General features: G+C 34.5%; 1 protein-coding gene across 6 annotated transcripts in view; it reads right to left on the reverse strand.

The window, feature by feature from the left end:
- Window positions 1–13309, reverse strand: part of PHTF2 (putative homeodomain transcription factor 2) — a 114514-nt gene that overhangs the window by 13939 nt on the left and 87266 nt on the right. For all 6 annotated transcript variants that reach the window (XM_054505328.2, XM_045864816.3, XM_054505325.2 and 3 more), the window contains 3 exons: window positions 11927–12082; window positions 8258–8476; window positions 1416–1544 (listed from right to left, as the gene is read on the reverse strand). In XM_054505328.2, coding sequence (XP_054361303.1) covers window positions 1416–1544; window positions 8258–8476; window positions 11927–12082 — 504 coding nt within the window. The remainder of the gene's footprint in view (window positions 1–1415; window positions 1545–8257; window positions 8477–11926; window positions 12083–13309) is intronic.

Here is a 13309-nt window from a genome sequence, read left to right on the forward strand (position 1 = left end):
ACAGAGAAAGAAAAAATAAGAAAAAAAAAAAGTATACAAATTTTATTTACAGTAAAATGAATTCCTATTAACCATTATTTTATTTATAGGCATATGAAACATTTTGTTAAAATATGAGTTTTAATACATGAATAATGAAATTCAAATTTACTCAAAGTCTGGAGAGCACATTACAGGGAAACTAAGTCATTATGTCTTCAGTTTTAAAAATAGTTCATTATCAGAGTTCTAATTCACTAAACAAATGCAAAAGGATGAACTATCTTGGTCTTACCTAGATCTGGAAAAAAAAATTCTATGTATCTCATTATTTCAAAAGTTAGAAATATTCATATATACTTTATTAAAAAGAATGAGGAGATCTCATATCCACTTAAGCTCAGTTCATAAAAACAAAACTTATAAATTCTACTTATTTGATAAATTTGCAATTTGTGTTTTCCTTCAAAGAGCACAAAATACAAATGGATTTCTCCTTAAACTCTAAAACCATTTCAGAAGACAGAGTATGTTAGAGGGGGAAAAAATTAAGAAAAGGGGAAAAGGGGAATTACAGAAAAGGAAATTGGAAATTAAATAATGGGAAATATAAGACTGGTAGGACTATGAGGGATCTTAAATCCCAGCTAACTTTCAATCCTCATATTATACATTCTGTAAATGACCTGCTGGTTCACAGGCAGTTAAGGTATGGAGAACTAACTAGAGCCAAATCTCCAGAGACTCCTTCTGCATTAGCAATAGGAAAGAGATCAATTTCTAGAGCAGTTACTTTCATTTCTGTCCTCCAGAAAGTGTGCACCATAGTTCTCACACAACGAACAACAGACAAGAAATTTAGAATTGCAAGTTAAATCATGACTAGCTTCCAGAGGAATCAGATAAAATTTAAAAACTGTGTCTGATAAAAGACACAATTTAATAGAAATGGAAATTAAAACCCATAGTGTTTGTACTCTACCTCCTCAAACTACTCACGATTTTTACGCCACTAGCTGCATTACTTCTATATATTTAAGCAAGTATCAAGACAAATATTCTATTTTGGAATTTTTGGGGTACTAAGAAATAAATGAAGCAGGAGGGATGACACAGGAGAAGATAAGCCGTCATCAACACTTGTGTGTCTAGCAGCTCCTCAGTTTGATCCATGAAAAGCAAAAGAAAGAATTAAACATAAAAGAAGGAAATTTTAGATTGCACCATCTACTCTTGGTGAGAAGCATGAAAACACTACAAGATGACAGTGGTTTGGTGATAAATCACTATTTAAATCAGAGCGCCAAATACAAATAACTGTCTTTTTCAGGCTGAAGAAATGAGTAAGTTGTAAATATAACCTCCTAGTAATTATTTAATGTATTAATAATCACGGTCTTATTCTTGAACTAAAAGAACAGAATTTAAAAACTCACTCTGTTCATTATCATTCCGCTGATTTCAAGCACGGACATGTCTGCTTTCTTACAGTCATTGCCTTCCCACACTATAGCACTGATTTTTTCTAATCCTGGGTGGGAACTATGGAGCCAGGGCAAATGACTCTACAAAAAATAAACAGAAATAGGTGAATACATTTGTCACATTTCATAAATAAAACGTGTATGTATATATAAACTACACTAAAAAACAAACTGGTGAATACACATATTTTATAAATAGAACACATATATATATATATGGGTATATGTGTATCTACACACACCCAACATCAGTGACATTAAAATTCCATCTTAATGTTAATTAGCATATACATTGAGCAGATGGCATATGAAATTACACAGTTATAAAAAGCATGTAAGTGGGCGCTTGGGTGGCTCAGTTGGTTAGGCGACTGCCTTCGGCTCAGGTCATGATCCTGGATCCCGGGATCGAGTCCCACATCGGGCTCCCTACTCAGCGGGGAGTCTGCTTCTCCCTCTGACCCTCCTCCCTCTCATGCTCTCTGTCTCTCATTCTCTCTCTCTCAAATAAATAAATAAAAAATCTTTAAAAAAATAAGTAAAAAAATAAAAAGCATGTAAGTTAAGAACTTCCTGTAACATTAGAGTATTAGTTAGGCAAGCTATTGTTCAAAAATCCTCTAAAATGTGTCAGCAAAAGCACTCAACTTGTCAATCTGTCTACATAGCTACTAATATACTAATGTTCCAAGACAAATGGCTATCAATTTGTTCATATTACTGACTCTCAAGCTTATGGTCATTCAATACAAAAGCACATGAGAGGTCTATTTAACCTTTTGGAAGACCAAACGGTGACACAATCTCATCCTGAAAGAGACTCTCCCTCACACCTTCAGCCTCAGTATTTGATTTAGTTACTTTTCTGATATTTTAGTCTAGCCATTCCCCAAAGGATCGATTTAACTTTTTTTTTTTCGTTATAAATATTGCAACCGGAAGCACATGGAACTAGAAGTACTCTCCCAAGAATAAAACACCTCTCAATGTTGCAAGAATAGAAAAAGAAAAGAAAAATTGAAAGCCTTAATACAAATGATCAGACACTTAAGTTTGGGGTTTTTTGTTTGTTTTAGATTTATAATTTAAAAAATAAAACTGCAGGGCTCCTGGCTGGCTCAGTCGGTGGACTCTTGATCTTGGGGTTGTGAGTTCGAGCCTCACATTTGGGTGCAAAGATTACTTAAAAATAAAACCTTTAAAAAAAATAAATAAAACTTCAAAATAGGATAGTTGGGGATTAAAGATAGCAACAAAATTAATACAACACTAATCTTTACATTGTCAGATATTGATAAAAGAAGTTACCATTAGAAGATTAGACCCCAAATGGGATGACTCTATTTACATTACAGTATTGTTAACTTATTTATATAATGTATTTCATTAAAATAACTTCTAACAATGAACAGAAGAATCTACTATAGTTATATTTATCCTCTGAAGAATAAAAATGTGATTAAAATATGGTAAAGATTTTTGGAAAACTTAAGAAATATAGTATTTTCCTGTAAGGAGAATAAAATTGTATTGATTCATTTTGATTAAAGATATAAAATAATACTTTAATAATATGTAAGAAAACAGATATGGGAAGTTATTATCATTCTGACTTATACATTAACTTTCTTGATGTAATGCCAGTAGCCATATTATTGGCAAAGCTCTTTTACATTTAGTTTATTTGACTCTGAAGAAGTTTCCTCTGAATATTTATCTTTTTCCCAAAGATTAGTATTTTAATATACATTAACCATCACAGCATATATTTCACTACTGGAGAGCCTTAAAAACTGTAAGATACTAGTTATTAACTATCCACTTAATTCCACAAATATTCCACGAAATATTCTAGCTAGCATAGAAGTAATTTGTACCAAAACACATATCCAACTTTCCATGGAAATCTAGGTAATTACGAAATGGAACGGAACTACAAAGCCAGGAACAAGCGGGACAAGCTGAATACAGAGTATGAAGTCTGAGAGGCAAGGTTTCCACCCCTGATTTACAGGCTCCTAATCTTTTTAAACTCTCAATCTGTTAACAGTGAATTAAAGGCTTCCCGATTACATGAAGCAAGGCATATCAAGGTCCATCTAGAGACAGAAATAGGAATTCAAGAAGTTCTTCACCCTCCTTCCAGAAGTATTCATTTTGCCCAGCTACCTTTGCAGTTACTCTAACTAGCATTTGATATCATCTTCCTATTTCTAGAAAGCCAGAAGGCAGGAGAAAAAAGAGCAACTAGAAACTGGTGAATTTAAAAAGAGTTAATTGAAAAAAAAAAAAAAACCAACCCTGTATCTGTGTGTGTGAAATATATTCTGAAGTAACAGTCTTGTTGAAACATGTACTGCCTACAGTGTATGAAGAACAACATTACATGAAACATTTTTCAAAAAGGCTCAAGGAAAACAGAGCAAATAATTCCATTTTATAATTTTATCACATAGGTTCTTCTTAGTGTTTTTCAACCCCAAATTTGGAACTCTTTTAATGATTGTTCTTTATCCTCATTCAAAATCTCAACTGCTTTGCTCTGTGTTCATTCAGAACTGCCTGAAAACCTTAACACTTAAATGATGGTGTGTTTTAAGTAAATTCACCATGACAACTGCTTTACTGGAGTTTCTACCTGTGGGAGCTGTACACATTAAAATCTGGCTTTTCCTACTGAAAAATGAATTTCACTTGAACATGGCCTCATACTTCATTATATACTCAGCCATGATTAGAGGAGAGAAATTTTCTGCTGTAGAAATGTTTCAGTTACTATTGCCAAAGAAAATAAAACAAAACAGGGGCGCCTGGGTGGCTCAGTCATTAAGCGTCTGCCTTCGGTTCAGGTCATGATCCCAGGGTCCTGGGATCGAGCCCCACGTCAGGCTCCCTGCTCCGCAGGAAGCCTGCTTCTCCCTCTCCCATTCGCCCTGCTTGTGTTCCCTCTCTCGTTGTGTCGCTCTCTGTCAAATAAATAAAATCTTTAAAAAAAAAAAAAAGAAAAGAAAAAACAAAACAAAACAAAACTACAAATTTGGTAACATCCTGACTAGAACACATGGATTCAAATGCTCATTGTTTCTTCATAACGAGGGATTTTTTAGTCTTTATGGTGGGTAGAAAATGGTCCTCCAAACCTAATACAGACCTCAGTCAAATAAGAAAAAAAACTGGTAGCTTTTCATTAAAGGGAGCTAATTTCCATTACATGGCTACTATTAAAACTGAAAATACTGAGATTATTTTTTAGAAGCCTGAGAATACTAAATGTGTGTAAAATCAAGTCTTTAATCCAAAAGCAAAACCAATGTAAGCCTATGATACTAAAATTAATATGCAGACTAGAACATTAAAAATCTTATCAAAAAAGGAGCAGAATGGTGATAGATTTAGGGCCAATTTATTCTGTACAGCATTCATTAAAAAAATGTTATTTCCTTTCATTCACTCGATTTTATTTAAACACCTACTATGTACCAAGCACTGTGTGATTCAACAATGAGCAAAAGAACACCTGGTCCCTAATTCTATGCCTCTTTATGGTATCACTGAGAAAATAGCTCTCAGGCATTTTCTGAAACCTCAATTCCAGTTATTATGCTCAGCGACGCAGATGAATCTCCAGATGACTCATCCAACACCCTATTCTCATGGATTGTTCATTGTTTTCTTTACTTCTTAAAATCCAGGGACCTTCAGCTACTCCCATGGCCACAGCCCGGATCTTGTCAAAACACTGAATTGCTCGACTTCTGAACTGAGTCTTCAACCACAACTCCTCTTACCGGGTGTCTCAAACCTTCAATTCTAAAACACTTCTGAACACATCTATCCTTCAATCTATCAGTCCTTTCTTGGTTTCATTTCCTTCTCAATCTAACACGTCTAGATGCTTACCATATCCATTACTTCTTGGCCTCTCCTGTACCTTGAATTGCAACTATTTATTGAGCACCTACAGTGCATTATTTAATTCCAAGCCTCAATTTTTCTCATCTACAAAATAAATATATACAAAATACATTGCATTGTCTTAGGTTGTGAGAATTACATGACATAATGCATCAGGATTACTATGCACAGTGCCCGGCTGATAGTGAATGCCTTTTAAAGGTTTGCTATTACTGATTACCGCAACTGTGTTCCACAGAGTATCACACAACTGTGTGGATTGGACAACCACAAACTCATGGTTTCAGATTCCAGCTGGACCCTCGACAATATGGCAGTGTGACTCTTAATGTGTTCATTGACTTGCATACATGTGCACACATACTCTCCATTTCCCACAAATGGTAACTTCGAGCCTTCACCACCATCTACAAGCCCCCCAATCCTATCATCTCACTTACTGTTAATAGACCTCCTGCATCCTCATCATCCTACTTTCTCTGTGCACTTCCTCCTCATCTCAGCAGAAGATGTGTTCTCCTTCCTATCGAAGGCAAAACTTCCTAATTATGCTTCCCCTCCAGAATCTTAAGAAATCTCATTCAACAACTTTTTCTCCAGTGTGTCTTCAGTCCTTCCCTCCTGATTTTCCCCTACGTACACATATACTTAACTATCTCACATCTCAGGGCGATGGGGACCACAACATTCCCTCAATTCTATTTCCCCATCTTTTAACAATGTTTATGGCTTAATTTGTAGCCCAAAATTTTAAATTTCAGGATATTCAAATTTATCAATCCCTTCATTTTTGATGTTTGCTTGTGGTTTTTGTATCTTCTTTAAAAAATTCTTCTCTTGAGCGTGGAGCCTGCTTGGGATTCTCTTTCTCCCTGCCCCTCTGCCCCTCCAACCTGCCACTCACCCTCTCTGTCTAAAAAATAAAATAAACTGAAAAAAAATAAAATAAAACATAATTTCTTCTCTTATCAAGAGTAACTAAGATTTTTCTCCTTTATTTTCTTGAAAATATTTTAAAGTTTGCTTCTTCACATTTAGGAACTATTTGGAATATATTTTTGTGTAATCATTTGACCTACAACTATATACTGAAGAGTCCATCCTTTTCCCACTAGCCGTAATGCCACTTATGTCATATATTAGGGACCCACATAGACACGTACTACACTTCAGGGTTTTCTATTATGTCCCATTGGTCTATTTCTTTATACACTACCTTGGGCTGCTTGGGCTGCTATAACAAAATACCATGGACTAGATGGCTAAGAAACAACAGACGTCTCTTTCTCACAGTTCTGGAGGCCGGGAAGTCCAAGATCAAGGTGCTGGCAGATTTGGTGTCTGATGAGATCCCACGTCCCGGTTCACAGACTACCCTCTTTTTGCTGTAGGCTCACATGGTGGGAGGGGCAAGGGAGCTCTCTGGGGTCTCTTTCCTTGGGCACTAAACCTATTCATGGGCGCTCCAACCTTACGACCTAATCATCCCCCAAAAGCCCCATCTCCAAATACCATCACCTTGGGCATTAGGTTTCACCATATGAACTGATGGGTGGGAGGGGGTAGGCACAAACATTCAGGCCATAGCATACAACTATAATACCATACTATCTTTATTAATTACTATACTTTTAAAGTAAAATTTTACATCCAGTAGGGAAAGTCTCCCTGTTTTTCTCCAAAATTGTTTTAGTTATGCTCAACATTTTGCTCTTTACTGTGGACTTTAAATCAGTCTAAGTTCAACCAGACAGACAAACATAACTGGTAGGATTTTGATAGAAAAAGCAGTGATAATGGGTATCTCTGACATGTTTCTGCATTTAACAGAAATACTCCTAAAATTTCATTATTAAATATGATAGGTTTTTAGAAGGTTCTTTGGTAGCTACCCTTTAGCAGATTAAGTAAGCTCCCCTCTAACTTTAATTTTCTAAGAGCGTAGTTGTTGGTTTAATTATTAGGATTTGATGAGAAATTACATAAGAGAAAGAAGAGGAAGAGTGAGGATTTTAAATGACCACGGGTTTCCGGACTGGTGCCTGGATGGATGGAGATGTCATTCACTAAGATTTTGAGAGCCATAAGAAAAACAGATTTATGAGGGAAGATGGGGTGTTTGGTTAAATTTGAGATACTGGTGGGAGATTCAAAAAAAGATATGGCATAGACATGTGCTGTGCAATATGGCACCCTACTCACACATTGCCACTAAGCACTTGAAAAGTGGCTAGTCCAAATGAGATGTGCTATAAAGGTTCACAACAGATTTTGAAGATGTAGTATAAAAAAAGTAAAATATTTCATTAGTATTTTTCACACTGGTTATTTGGTGAAGTGACAATATTTTGAACATATGGGGTTAAGTAAAATATATTAAAATTAATTTCACCTTTTTAAACATTTTAAATGAAGCTCCCAGAAAACTTAAAATTACATAGGTGACTCTCATTAGACTTCTGTTGGAGAGCATTGCTAAAGCTCTTGGGAGATATAAATCTGATATTCATGAGATATAGATTTGTGAATTATAATCTTATAGGTGGAGTTAAGGCCACGGGTGCTGATCCATGAAGTATGCTGAGTGAGAAAAGGACTAATGCATCTAAAACACAATTTGACTTATAAAACTCCATTTACCAACAACTCTCAGGAACATACGTTTGCAAGGTGACAGACAAAACCATAATATAAATACTGAAATTCTATGTTCCAATGAAGCCAGACCACAGCTCACATAAAAAGAAAAAAAAAAAACAAAACCCACAGGAATTCTACTTTAATTGAATGTAAGCTTTTTTTTCACCTCTGTAAAATTTGTACATACATTCAAAAAAGCTGGACTGAGAGCCCCAAATAACCCAATGCTGTAAACCAACCTGATGAAAAGGGTCGTCTCTATATTCTTTTTTCACACTTGGATTAATTTGAGGATTTTCCATATCTGTCTCACTGGTACAAGATGACCGGCATTCTGCACAGTGTAATAAGTCTTCCCATAATACATCTTCTGTTTCAGATTCTGGCCTTGTACTCTCAGAATCCTGTCTGGAACTTGAACAGCGAGAGCTGCAACTAGTACCCGATTTAGGGGCATCCTGAAATCAAGATATTCTTTGACATTAATACAATTTATGTACCCTTTCCAACTCAAAGGGTTCTATCAGAACCATACATTGCTACTTTTTGCTACAACAACAAATACACCGTCAAATGACAGTGGGACTGAGAGCAAAACATTAAAAATATGTTAGTTTTTAAGGAATAACAAAATTTCCTCATATCAAAATTTATTTGATTTCACATCTCAGCTCAAGTGTTGTTTTGCATGCAAAGGTTGTGCCTGTTTCCTCCTAAATTTTTATACAAAGTTCAAAATTCAGGAAGGCAGAGACTAGCCTAAGTTCATATGGCTATTATTTTATCAGTATATATATTGGTATTATATTATCAGTGAATATTAACCAACTTTAACTGATGTGTTTAATGGAGTTATTTTCTTACTCTAGTCATGGGGCACCATGAATATAATATTTAGTGTGTTGATTAGGGATTTATTTATGGGAGGAGAATTATCTGTTTGAAGGAGAAGTAAAAATGTTTTGAAAGAGTTGAGCAAGAAAGTAAGTAGAGAAATAAAAAGAAAAAAAATTCAGAAAGAAAAAAGGTAAGAATCAGTCTGCTTTGTTTTATAAAAAACACTCCAAAAATGTTTGATTCACTAACGTCAACCAGAATACTTGAAGCATACACAGTTTTTATCACAACTGTTTTCATTAGGTAGTAAGGCACAGAAAGAATTAAGTAACCAGTAATTGATAATTTAAAATTTTTGAAAAAGCTAGCTTATTACCTATGACTAATTTCTGATGCAGACTTGCTAATCAGATACAGAAATGAGTAACAAGATTAAAGACCTGATAATTATGTAACTGAAACTAATGGATGATTTCAGGGATAGGAAGCATCTTTAATTCTTTGTAAAAGTATTTTGCCAAATACTGATTAAAAAGTGGGCCACTTTACAAATGTAAAATCTAAAAATTATGACCTATAACCACTTACATGTCAAACAGAATTTTACCTGCCACATTTAGGTTATTAATGGCCACTTTGAATTTCACTAAAAATTGCTGAAACAAGGCTAAAAATTGGGAATTTTTGAACTAAAGAATATAGCTAACAGCTCATTTAATTTGGCTTGGTCTGCTTATTTTAAATCTTTAGACAGATAGTTAAAACTGAGCATATAATCAAATTAAGGGGAGAAAAATTATTTATTTGAAGGAATTAAGAATTTACAACATAAATGCTTTGTGCCAGGCAATTGTGCATAATCTTATTTAATACTAACAATCTGAGGAAGCTAGTCTCCTCTCTCCACCATACAGATGCAGAAACTGAGACTCAGAGAAGTTAAACAATTTTTCCAAAGTCACTTAAATGTTCTGAGTCTAAGCCCATGGTTTCTTCATTGTGCTTCCCATCAAATGCTACCTTCATTAGATGAAAAGCTAATTTTCAATAGGGAATAAAAATTGAAAGATGCTTGTAGAGTTAAACAAAACAGGAGAAAGTAGGAAACAGGGCAAATGCTTAAAGGAAGTTATCAATTCCACAGGACACCTCCTATTCCAGATAATCAAGTAACTACAAGAAGACAACCAGATATACATAGCAGATAGCAGAAAAAGGCAAGAAACTGGGGCAGGGGTAGGGGTGGGAGGAAGGGGAGTTAAGTGAAAGTCTACACATAAATGACAAGATCGCCACCTCATCCCCAATCTCCTGGATGCCAAACACTATGGCAGCCTAGTATAATATCTACTACTCCCACACCACCAGAAGATTGGATGATTCTTCCTGAAAAACTAAAAACCCCTAAAAAGTATATCTATAGATATTGACATATGGGAGGCTTATAACAAGTGGCTGTGTCCCTAACCAGTCATTTTATAGGAAGACCATGAGTTCTACCCAGGCACAAAGTGCTTTCCAAAATGCTTTCTTTGTGTCTCACTCTTAAAGAAAAAATATCACCAGTAATTTGAAGAGAACAGAATAATACATACATAAAGATGTCAAACAATAGTACAACACTACCCATATCCTGTCTCAATTTTACTTCTTCAAAGGAGTTTTTGTTTTGCTTTTTAAAACTACCCTGTGAAGCTGGCTTGATTTGGGAGAGTCAAAATTTTCTTGAACTGAAATGCACCTTTTAAGATATTTTCTAGTCTAAAGCTTCCTACTTTGCAGATAAAGAATTTGAAGTCCAGGTTTTAATTGTAGGTAATTTTTACATCATTAAAAAAAGATTTAAAACAATCAATGCTAACTAGCTAGTTATCAGTGTTACTTAGCTTGAAACCCAGAAGATTTTAGGCAACATATTTATTTAAAAGTTAAGATCAGTAGAATATTATTCTGCCTTTCAAGAACCTCAAGAGTTCAAAATATAGCTGCAAACCAAGGAGAGCAAAGATTATGGGGTGAGAATACTACCTCTAAAGCCAAATAATTTATCTACTGGAGACTGAAGACCTCCTTCTATAGAAGGCCCTGAATCCCTTCCAGTACGAACTGACTTCTGACTGAGAAATTCACAAGACTGAATTTCACAAGGATAAGGGGACAGTATATCAGATGATCTGGGTGAAGGCAATGAGCAGACACAGTGGCGTTAGTGTGTGTCTAACGGCAGCCACTGAGAGAAGAAACACAGCCAGAGTCACCACTAAGATTAAATAGAGATACAACCACAGAGAAGATTGTATGAAGAACAAGTAACTCTTCTAAGCTTAAAACAATCAAGGTATTCACACTCCAGAACAGCATAATATCTTATTTTTTAAAGTATAGCCCTAAATCATCAAGAAAAAAATTCTAATATACTCTCGAAGGAGGAGAAGGCAATGTTTATCAAAAAAGTGTCGTAAGTGCCATTTGCCTTGAAGTGAGATAATGAAATGTTCTGTCCTTACAATAAAAATTAAAAATACAATTGAAATTCTTTTTCTATTTAAATAGTTTCAAGGGATGTGATGACTTCCAAGAGATGTGATAAAGTTGGAAAAGGGTTTAGGGAAAAACAAATATTAATAAAGAAAGAATCAAAGAAGAAAAAAGAATTGAATTTTATAATATGGGCAACTTAATAACTAGTGATAGTAACATGAAGAAAGTCACTTAGAATGATAACTGCTATGATCCAGAAGCTATAAAGCCTTTCAAACTGCGAAAAAGACTTAACACAGGAGTTCACAAAGTGTCTCTCTAGGGTGGTTGTCTTTAGAAGTAAACAACAAACTGAATGGATGAGTCTTCAGAGATAATGCACAAAATGAGTACAAATGTATAGCTCTCTATCATGTGTACAGGACAGAAATCTAAAACTGCTACCCTATAAATCCAGATAATATAACAAGATAATTGATACTGATCGGAAATATTTATTTCAATAATTATATTCAATTGTTGAAAGAAGTTGTAAATTAGTAACACATAAAATAGGTACGTATACATATACGTAAGGACAAAGTATATACCTCATTAGGGTAATGTTTCTTATAATGGTGTGACTTTCTGTTCCGAAGAATGCTCTCAGAAGTCCTGTCCACATGACGGCGTAATGGGTATCCTGTTTCAGGACCTTCCTCACTGGAGACTTCATCAGAGACATTTGCTATTGTCCTTTGAGTATCCTGGGGGTGGGGGGGTACACAAATAGAATTACTGGTAATTTATGACTGAATTTGTAGCTTTAAAACTGTAAAATTTTAAATTATATGTACACACACGTGCGTACACCTTCAAATAATCTTCAAAAACCTCAAAGTGATTGATTAGTATTACCTGATCTTCTTTAAAAATGTCTTAAATTAGTGACTCTACTATCATTTCAACTTTAAGAGTAATTCAACAGCCATTTGTCAAATATTGTCCTATAACATTTCTGTTCATGAAAGGATTTAAAGTAGCTTAGAAAATTAAGAATATAAAATAGGATAAGGGTAGAACAGAGGCCATTTAAAAGAAGCTGAGAAAACGGAGATGAACTAATTATACTATTTCTACAAACCCCAAATGCCATCAATTTTAAGACCATTACTGATTTAATAATGACATGAAGCAGGAGGAAGTAAATAGTAGTTGTATGCGTGTACGTATCAGACAGACAACATTATGTACGTATCAATTTGTAAGAGACATCCAGATTTTGGAAATTCTGAAATTGAGAGACCCCAGAGCTTAAGTTTTATTGATCTTTTCATGTTCCTCTCATATAACTTCAGTAGGTAATAAATAGCTGAAAATGTGTTTGAAAGCTGTATGACTGAAAACTTAGCTGTTGAGTGATGATAGTGATGTGAGGCTCACATTATCAGAGAGCTAAATGCTTCAAAACTCCAAAATCAGAATAAGGGATTCTATTTCACTGAAGACCCATGCTATTGATTGTATAGCTACTGGTACTGAAAACACATGTATTGTCAAGTAGTTAACACATACTTCACTCAAAATTGAAGAATCAACACAAATGTTCATGCTCCCATTTCTATATGTAACGAAGCAACATCTTTTAATTTGGCCATTTTTTTTAACTAAGTTTTTTAAAGAAAAAATTATTTAACCAAAAAAATTCAGCAAAACAAAGACAGAGATGATATTACATTAGGCTTTGTTATAATAAATGCAAGATTTCATTATTATTTTGGAAAAGTAAACAAATAATTGTTATTCTTAACAAATATCCTCAATAAGAATTTTTTTTCAAATTAAAAACAAATGTGTTGACCCCAAAGGTAATGAAGGTAGAAAAAAAACAAGGTAATATTTTCTTTTGGGGAACATGAATGGAAAGCCAGATTCCTAGTTCAGTTTCTAAAATAATTTAGATGTTCTATTTAAACAAATTCACGCGCACACAC

Source organism: Mirounga angustirostris, unplaced genomic scaffold (assembly GCF_029215605.1).
Source record: "Mirounga angustirostris isolate CCGP_5_RB_7025 unplaced genomic scaffold, mMirAng1.0.hap1 SCAF_12, whole genome shotgun sequence".
Taxonomy (NCBI): Eukaryota; Metazoa; Chordata; class Mammalia; order Carnivora; family Phocidae; genus Mirounga; species Mirounga angustirostris.